Source organism: Anabas testudineus, chromosome 14, assembly GCF_900324465.2.
Source record: "Anabas testudineus chromosome 14, fAnaTes1.2, whole genome shotgun sequence".
NCBI lineage: Eukaryota > Metazoa > Chordata > Actinopteri > Anabantiformes > Anabantidae > Anabas > Anabas testudineus.
Genome location: NC_046623.1, coordinates 10,184,683 through 10,195,116, shown reverse-complemented (window position 1 = coordinate 10,195,116; position 10,434 = coordinate 10,184,683). Strand labels below are relative to the sequence as shown.

At 41.6% G+C, this 10,434-nt stretch overlaps 1 protein-coding gene across 2 annotated transcripts in view; it reads left to right on the top strand.

The window, feature by feature from the left end:
• Positions 1–577: 577 nt before the first annotated feature.
• Positions 578–10,434, top strand: part of cadm2a (cell adhesion molecule 2a) — a 179,616-nt gene continuing 169,759 nt past the window's right edge. For both annotated transcript variants that reach the window (XM_026371635.1, XM_026371634.1), the window contains exon 1: positions 578–1,003. In XM_026371635.1, the coding sequence (XP_026227420.1) occupies positions 943–1,003 (61 nt within the window). In that variant the 5' untranslated portion in view covers positions 578–942. The remainder of the gene's footprint in view (positions 1,004–10,434) is intronic.

Sequence of the window (10,434 nt, the reverse complement as noted above, 5' to 3'; positions counted from 1 at the left end):
TCTGAGCTCAAGAATCAGCTCAAATAGCATTTTGCAACCTTGTACAAATTGCACATCTTTGCTTTACAACTCACTGTTGCAGAGAATCCAGATTTAAAATTAAAACGCATTCACTTGTTATGCAAAAAATCTATATGTTTATTTGATACAGAGATGATATAGTCAATTTCAGCATCCCACCTTCCTACTGCTTATTTCATGTGGGTTTATGTCTACGTATAACAATGTGTTCTATGTTTTGTATTGTATTATTATTATTATTATTTTACAATACAATTAAATTAAACTAAATGTTTTCTTTTATTGAGACGACTCAATGCACTATGTTCCAAAATTGCTCGTTTCAGGAAGTTTAGACAAAATGTACTTCAATACTCAAGTAAGAACTAGATAAGATTATTATTTTTTGCAGTGTGTATTTTTCTCTGCACCCCCCACTACCACCCCCACCACCTCCTACTCTTGGTTCTTCGTGATTGGTTCACCTATCGTGTCCATCAAAACTTTATGGGCGGGACTCAAACAATCCACTCGTGTTCCCTGCACGGTGGACTGTGCGCCACAGCAGAAGCAGGGCAGACCGTATTACAGCAACGGCAGCATCTACTCTATCGCGGGAGGACGACTGCTCTTAGTCTCTGATGGTGACTGCTGTTGTTCACAGTTCTCTAAACTGAGCCAGAACCTTACCGCCGGTGCATCCCTGCAAATATCCCAAATATTGTTTTTGAAGAGCGAGAACATTGTGTTTTTAAGTAACCAAACAGTCTGCGGGTCGGGAAGTCGCTTATCTTAACGCCTTTCTAGGGACGCACAAAAGACGCACTCTCAAGTCCACCTGGATAGCTGACAAAGCCGTCCGGTCCGGTTCGAGGTCCAGTGGGGAGACACGGTCAGGACAAATTAGCGCGGAAGGCAAGAGCAAGAGACACAGAAGACAGGATGAAGCTCAATAGTCATTTGATTTTTCGCCTCTACACTATTTATGGGATTCTTTCTAAAGGTGAGCCGGGGACGAGTGGTGCGTACGTGAGCTGGTGTTTGTGTATGTGCGTAATAATGCGTGTATGCGCGCATGTTACAGGCCAGCAGCAGGGGCAGGATGATGAAGGGGGGCAGAACACGCGGTCATACGCGGGTCGAGGCACAGGCTGGGGGGTTTCTCATTCTCATGCACGTTGTCGTGCGCGTTAATTGTGCCCGCGCAAGAGTGTACGTGCGCTGAATGTGCGCGTGCATCTCTGCAAATGTGCGTGATGTGAGTCAGCTAGAGATGAGAGAGCGTGTCCTGTGGCATTAGGGGTAGCTTGGATATTAATGTTTAAGTATGAAGGGGGGATCCTATTTGCGTAATTGTGTGCTCAGGACCTGACCCGAGCACGTCTGTGAAGTCAGATATACACACGCACACACATAGAGACTGGTGCGTGTCCTGCGTCCATGGTCTCGGGTTGTGCCGCTAGGAAGACACACCTCACCAAATAACCAGTGGCTGGGTTTGACTTGCAGCACTTGGATGAGTCACAGAGACGCTGGAAACATTTTACGCACCGAGCTGTTTGGTGCTGGTTTTTACAGCAACATTAGACATTTACACACACGCAGAACATTTAGCCTCGAGTAGGTTTTCTTCTTCTCTTTCATGGTTTTGACCCATGTTTTCTTGTGTGCAGGTGTGGTGTCTGTGGTTAGCGCGCACAGCCAACTCCGTTATGTTGTGTGAGCTTGTTATAAGGCTATTGTGCATAACCTCAAACGAGTTGTGGGAACAGCAGTACAGGTCTGACCGGAATGACTAGGTTGTCATTTCAGATGTTCATTTTCCTTTATGTCTCCAGCTAATATTATCATGGTTTTCCCCTCAAATTAAGCCTTTTATATTGCATGTTTAGAAGACTGTACAAGTCATTTCTGTGCAAAGAGTTGAGTACAGACAGCGGAAATCTATTTGCCTGAACTTCACAATATGTAGAAATTATTCTGATTTGGAGAATTTGTGATAATCATATAATAAACAACTTGCAGTGATTTCGAGGTGGCGGAGGACCAGACTGTAAACACAATAGTAAGGTGACTTTGGGGGTCAAGGTCACAGTGAATTGCGCCTCTGTTTGTTAGGCCGTTCTGCGTTTATCACAGGGTCACATGTAGGTAGAAGTAAAATAGATATAGAATAGAATGAAATAACATAAATCAAACTTAAAAAGATTTTTCTCAACAACTTTTACATTTCTAATCTTTAGTATAAATGTGGAGGATATCTAAAATGCAGTATAAGGAAAGAGCTTACGAATTACAAGCCTACAGTGGTTTTATGGCTATATTTCACATTTTAATCTTAAGGCCATTAAAAACATCATGTTCATATCAAGATCTGAGTTTAGAATTAATACTACACTTCATACAGAGTGAGAACTGTTTTGAACCGCGTGCAGTCATCTTCTTTTCAGGGATTGTTCCGCCTTTAACAAAGCTGACACAAAGTCACCTGAGTACAAGCCAGCGTTCCAGTGGAAGCGAGAACTTAAAAAGGGAATCCATCTTCAGCTTTCTGTTGCATCAGTGGCAACAGGGTGATGGATTTACACCAAAAAAAAAAAAAAAACAGCATCTTAGTGTAACAGCAGGGCCACATATGCCACAGTGAGTTTCAGTTTCATGTTGCAAAGGGCGCTCTATTCTCCTCGAATCATATCAGGTTGCATTTAAGACGCGGGCGAGCACATTTATTAACATGAAAGACAAAAGCATAATCTTGACTTTAACTGCGGTTTCAAACGGGAGTAAATGAGAAATCCCAAATGAGGCATAATTCGTGTTGGATTCCCTTGATCATCTGTTGTTGCTTCTTTGAAGTGTATGTCTGTGTACATGTGCGAGAATGACAGCAGCCTTTCCTTAATAACAGACATGATTAAGGCCATTCTTGACTGGTGTGTAATGAGGTATCTTAGAGTATCTGGTGTATCTGACAACTCGCACATTGATTGACGTTCCACAGCCTTTCTCATCCTCTTTATTCTGTTAAGGGCAGCGCACTCATTATGAGCGTGTGTATGCGTGTGTGTGTGTGTGTGTTTGCATATATTCCTGCAAATCTGTGCCCTGTTTGTAAAGCTTAGGCTTGAAGAGGCAAACACATAAGCGTGCCCGTAACGACAGGGCTTATTTTATGTGTTGCTCTCCACCACGCTCACTCACCACATCATTCTCTTTCTCTCGCTTCCTCTCTCTCTCCCTAACCCTGAAGAGGATAATGCTAGGCTGCTTGATTTCAACAGTCATCTCTCGGTGCAAGACCTATTATTGTATAGGTTCCACACAGCAGGCAGGTCAGCCTCCTCCTGAATGAAGTCTGTCTTGCTGAAGCCGTATCCGTGCGCTCTGTAAATGACAGCTGTTTCAGCCCCTCTGTCCTGGTGCCAGCTGGCATCAGAGATTCAGAGACACTGAATCTCTATCACTGACTAGACCTGCACAGTATACAGTGCAAATGTGAAATGCTGATGGAGGTTGTTGTTTACCAACAGGCTGAGTTGTTAACATATTATCCAGCGTGTATCATGTGCCCGTGCTGAAGCCAGAGAAAACAGCCTGTTATGCAAATGGGCCTCTTACGTAAGAGCTCGGGGCTGAGCGGCAGGCGAAGGGAGATAGAGGCGGAGAGTGACAGAGAAAAAAGGGAGATGTTATAGAACAGAGGAGTTGATGTAAGAGTAATGTAGGAGGAGAGGTATGGAGGAGGAACGTGCGGTCTTCTCAACTAAAGGCTGCGATATGTGCACTGGTTGTTGTTTGCTGTTTATCTCAGCTGCTCTGTCTGTTTCCTGTCACTCTGCCTGCCTGGTAGTCCGTCTGTTTTGAACTCTGATCTTGCTAGCCTAAATACAAACCCCTGCTGAGGAATGTGTTTATCCCCACAGTGAGTCTAAGCTGGCGGAGGCTGACCCTCCATCCCTCTGTACTTCCGTCCATTCCTCCCTCGCCTTATCCTCCCGTCCTGGTGTGGAGCTTTGTACCACAGCAGCGTGGGAAAGCTTCTGATAACAAGCGGCCTGTGTGTGTTTGCAGAACCACTGATTACATGGGAGAAACAAGATGTTCTCCCTTTCTTGCTCACTTGCACTCTTCCTCCCACTTATGTGTGTTAGCGATGTATTAATTTTCATGGCTCTGCTTTGATGAGTGGAGCATGCGAGGTGCTCTGTACCTTATACCAATGCCACGAATCTTCAGTGCTGAGAATCCTCAGTAGAGCATCACTGGCTCAATGTGCATCGCACTCAGACACACACACACCGAGCTCTACTGTGGGTTCATTGCTGCTCTGCCAAGGGATTTCCCATGATCAAAGCCAGTCTTTTGTTAGTCCAGGTGTTAAAAAGTTAAAACAGAAAGGAGGAGGCGGCTGGAGGGGAATGTGGTAGGATTCACAGCTTACAAGCTCTTCATGGCAGAGTAGAAATGTGCCTCTCTAGAATTGCTCCAGAAAAAGTGATGATCCTGTTACAGCTCTTTCTGCTATCGGTAAACCAGTGCATGCATGATTTTGTGTGGCAGTGTACCGCCAGTGACAAATTCAGTACAGATGCTCTTTCACTGCGTTTAGATTCATAGATAAAATGAAGATGAAAGAAGAAGGAAGCTGTAAATGTTAAGCTTAATACACACACACACATACAGTTGCAGATGGCAACAGGCGATTCACAGGTGGCAAAAACACACCTAACCAGAGAAGACTTTTATGATCTTGCAGAAAAGGTTGCGCCCACACTGCATGACGCAGCACACACTGCAGTGGCAGCCAGATAAGCCATCATTGTTTTACTATACCCTCAAGTAATGTTAGATATAGAAAGGTGAAGATTTTACCTAGCACAAACAGTAGAAACACACCAGATACAAAAACACCTCACAAAACATCTGCCAAAATGCTTCGTGTTTACAATGCTGCATGTGCTCTTTGCTAAATATGCCCGAAAGCCACAGATTCAGTGAGAGGGAAAATTCATTCTGCTGCGATGTCTGAACACGCTGATATAAAGATTGTGTCTCCGGAGATTTTGCCTTACAATATGCCAGCTGCTGAGATTTCATATATAACTCCTAGGTTTCCATCTCACCTCATCGTGTGGGCACACACACACACACATGCCCTGAACTTTAAAGCAGCCATTCAGTTTAGTGAATTGTGCAATATTAGGCTTTCCTGATTCTGTATACTGAATACTCTCCAGTAACCTGCCGTGTGATGCACTGTCACAGGTGGTTGTGTAACTCACTGCACATGTCAGGCATACAAATCCAAACGCAGTTACAATTATGTTGTCAAAATTAAACTCAAGAATGTGTCACATTTGCAAGATAGTAGTTTAATTCTAATAAATCGCAGAGTACTTTAGCTAAATGGTTAGATATTTCAATCATGCATTGGTAAAGCTGTTCCCTGAAGCCTCCTGAACAACAGTTTCTAAACAGTTTCTAATCTTAAATTTTAAACTGGATAGTGTAGTGCTAATATCGCCACCATCCATGCAGGAGACAGTGGCTCGAATCCCAGACTTACGCAAGACCTCCTCACGCTTACCCTGCCTTTGCCTTGTACCTTGTACCCTTGTATGTCGCTTTGGATAAAAGCGTCTGCTAAATGTAAATGTAAACTCTTAAGCAAAGTGTAATTTAAAACCAGCTCTAAGCAAGAAAAGAGAGATCAAATGCAACCTCCCATGGAGAACGTTGAGAATACAAGCCCTCAGGTGCATTTGGCTGCAGCAGCAGGCAGCAGGTTTGCACCCTAAATAGACCTCCCAGTAGGTGAAAGAAATATGCAAGCTCAGCTAACATATCAGCTGGTGGGGCTTTTCCATCAAAGTTAATACAACTGTTTATGTGTACAAGTCAGTATATCAGCTAAAGGGCATTTAATGATCTGAGACTTATGTAATAAGACACAGTAGTTTGACAGTAGAGAATACCAGAGCTCCAGATTAACTGTGTGCACCGGGAGCACTGATGCTCTTTATTGAAAATGTTCTTAACTGTATTACTAATTAATGCTTTGGTAATAAATAGACAATTTACAGGAATGTTGGGCTATCGTGACAGCAGTGCTGTACATATGGTACAAATACATTTAGGAGCACCTTAGAATTACCACTTTGGTCAGTGGATCTTGTGCATCTTGATTGACAAACAAACCTCTTGGGCTGCCATTGTTAGTGCTAAGACTTAAGCGATTAGATATAATCTAAATTAAACACAAGTAAATGCATTGGGAACCGACTTTGATTGTGTTCTTAAATATGGGTGCCGGGGGTGGGGGGGTCTGTGTGTACGCATGTTCACGTGCATGTATATGTGATGTCTGTATTAGCATTGAATTCCAAAGGATTAGCGAGTGACTAATCTGAAGCTCCAGTCTTTGACAAGCCATGTGTCACTAATCTCACACTCCAGAATAAAGAGACACAAACACAATAACCTTTTGGATTAAAAAAATCTCTGTGTTGTAATCTTTCACTCAGAACAGGAAATAAGGCAAAAGGCCAAAATTGAGGAAAAAAAATTGTCTGCACCTCATTGTTTCACACACAAACGCTAAACATGCAAATGAGCACATAAATAACTAATTATTTAACATAGACTTTCAGTTGAACTGTGCACTGAGGTTCACATATAGCCCCCTCTCTTAATAGCCCTTAGCCTTGATAATGTTCTCTTTATGTTATGTGCCCTTTCACATGACAGCTCCTTTTCATACAAATCCCAGAGGGACAGAGTCTGGAGACTTGGCAGTACATGTTACAGTAATCATTTCCTTCAACAGAGATAAAGATATGGACAGCCATGACTCTCCCTCTCTCTCACTCTGCCTACTCCCTCAACTCTGCACCAACTCTGATATTGTTTGGGGACTCTGTGTCTGTTCTTGACAGAAATGAATTCAACCAAAGCATAAGTAGTAGCAGTAGCATTCACAGCCGTGTCCGTATGTACAGTACCTTTAACCAAAAACACACACACACACTCACATTTATATAAACATGCACATTTGTGCACACAAAACCCCCGGCAGTGTAAAGAAGACAGAGTAGAGAGAAAACAGCCTACAAATCATTTGTTTTCACAGACTATATTTGTTCTGATAATATGGACTAAAACGGGAGAAAGCTAAAAATTGTGACATTTTTTGACTTTATTGCTTCTGTTTTTATGACCCAGATAACTTTCTCTGTCCACACACACACACACACACACACACACACACACACACACACATGGTTTTGTTGTCAAATTGGGGTTGACAGCAAGGGGAAAATCTCAGGGAGCATGTTGAGAAATGCTGGAAACAGTGAAAAACAAAGAAATCTTTATGTCCTCTCACATTCAGATTTCTTCAAAATGTGTCTTTTTTCACTCTATTTGCTGAAGATTCAATTAAATTTCAATTTTATTTGTATAGATGCACATCACAACAGAAGTCATCTCAAGGCACTTTACAGTGTAAGGTTTAAAATCTTACAAAATATAACTGTATACAGAGTTATACACTCCCTTTAGAGGACGAAACCTCCTGCAAACCCAGGCTCAGGGTATTATCAACAAGACTTGAGCAGGAGTAAAGTTAAGTTGACTGCCCTCCTCTGTTTTAGTACATGGCTCTGAAATAAAAAAAGAAATCAGTTCCTTAATTTTGTCAACAGCGTTTTCAGATAAACATTTACTGTCGTGAAATGAAGCTTTGTATATCTATGTATGTATTTCAATGCTTATTTGATATAAAGCAAAAACATTGATTAAGTGCTTAACTGCTTAACATGCATTTATACGATAACAATATGGAATTATGGTATGATACTAATTGAAAAGCAGGATTTACTGCATCCACAAGTACACATGCACCAGCATTATGGTCTCAGAGGATGCCTAGAAGTAGCTAAAGCTAATTGAAATATAATTCCCCAAAGACACATGTTCATGTTAATTGACTTTCTGTGTGAGCCTGTGTTTGTGCGCACTTGTGTGTGCACTTGTGTGCGTGTGTGTGTTTTTGTATTCATATTATTGCCAGAAGTCACTTGCTAGTCCCTTGTCTAATCATCAGCTTGAGGGTCCCCCCACATCTTAATTCGGTCTTTGAAAGCTATTAGACACTCTTTTGCATGAGCACATAAACACATCTGATGTAGTGAAATTATGCAGCAAGAATCCACTGATGTTGTCTCAAATTGAACCGGTCCTTCCACCGGAGTTAGTGCACAACATAAATCAAAGCAGTCCTTACCGCTGTGTTGTTTCGGTTCTTATTTCTCAAACAAGTGGTAATGTACGGAACAATAAGGCTTCAGATGGGAGCAAATAGAGATTTGCGCAGTATCTTTAGAAGACTGTGTGAATGCGTGTGTGTTTGTGCAGGGGGGTTCTGCGTGTGAAACTAGAGGGAGAACATTATATTTAAAGGCTGTAATTAAATGATTACTTTTGAGAACTACAGGTGTGAAATTTCATCCAGATGAAAAGGTTTCACGCCATGAACTCATGCACCTGTTAAGAGACATACGCTTGCACACACACATGCACATTGGGTTATTTTCTGCACTACAGTCTATTTACTTGTTGATTTTTTAAACGTCGGAATATAAATATATTCATATTCATATGTGTATAACAATTGTGCATGTCTATGTTTGTGTTGTGTGGCTCTGCTTTCATACTAAATTATGCTTTCCCTTCAGCTGGGATTACTGTTATCTATATCTTTATACCAGCATGGATACTGTTTATGAATATTCCAAAATCCTATATTGGTTCTAAGTTTGGAGTCCAGCCTGTCTTTATGTGGAGATTGCTCCAGGCCTGTTGTAGAGGGGAGGGAAGATGGAGTCAAGTGAGACAATTTATAACAGTTAAAAACCAAATGAACTGAGACCCTTGGCTTGGGTGAGCGAGCGGCAGCATTCATAATGCGCCTTAGGGATTTCTTCTCCACACGCCTTTTTGCTGGGCACGGTGTGTGTGTGTCCGTGTCCAAGCTAGCAAACACATAGTGCAGCGAAACACACAGCCCTCTCCACCATCTGTCTCTGTTTGCCACATTGCAAATCCATTGTGTGCTTCACAACATTATTTCCCCCACCCTAAGTGGCACACACCCCTAAGCTTACTTCCACTATCCTACTCAGTGGAACGGTGACAATTTGCTACCGCATACACATCTTTGTTAAAGATGCTGTGGCACATTTCCAGCTGGATTTTAATACATATTTTCATGCTCCATTTGAATTTTTTGTGAGTTAGTGTTTAGCATTGATGCTTTGAGATTTTACAAGCCCATTTACTTGTTCAACTGCTTCAAGTGGGAATTTGTGTGATATTTTCAACTGGTCCCTGTTGAACTCACACTGGACTTTAATAAACCTCCAAAAATATTAATTTTTGCATTTTGGCAGACAGATTTAACCCGTGTACATGCACACTGCATGAATCTGCCCAAGGTTTGGCTCACTAGTTTTATAGCCAACTCATCTCCAGTTCTAATCAAAAAGCTTCCCAGTCCTGAACCTCCTGCTGAGGAAACAAAGAAGTTATTATGTTTTTAAATGGTCTCCAATTACGGGTAATTTCACTGCCTATCTTAAAGCTATTTGCTTTTCTCTCGCTTTGCTCTGGTTGGGTAGAGCAAGCACTGTGTTTTGCAAAACAACGAGCAGACAAGTTAGACATACGGCAGATGCATTCTTTCGGAAAGCAGAATGGTCCCCTCTCTTTGCTCTGCCTCTCTGTCTCTTCTCATCTCTTATCATTAGAAAAGGGAAACACAGTTAACTCAATTTCTCCTTTATCTTCCTCATTAGTGTTTGTCTCACAGTGCACTCAATTACCCAGTCCATCATTCTCCTATACCCACAAGTCAAAAAGCTTCCACTGGCTGAAATGAGTGTATACTCGCTGGTAGTTAGAATCCTTTAAGACTCATTAGAGACTAAAAATGTGCTTAACATAAATATTTTGAAACCATGATATGGGGTTTGCAGCACTGCTTGTGTCCTTTCCAACGATTAAGCCATGACAGTTGAAAGCCTGCTGTTACACTGGTGTTACATTTTTATGCTTATATAACTTTTACAGTGCTCATCAGAGCTTTCCTTTTATGACATTTCAAACCTGGCATGTGAACTTAGCACAGCTGAATTACTTGATGGATTGAATTTCACTCCTAACCTGGACTGTATCTTCTGGCATTTGGTCATTTATTTTTGGATTGTATGACATTTCAGTTTTAACAGCTCTTTTTAGTGAAGGATTTGTCAACATAATAATAACAATTATTATTATTTGTCCCAAATTATTACTGCTTCTGGCCACTTCTTATCCACATAAGATGAGTAAAAGACTGTCTTTGCAGAAACTGACCTATTTGAAATGTAGAATACA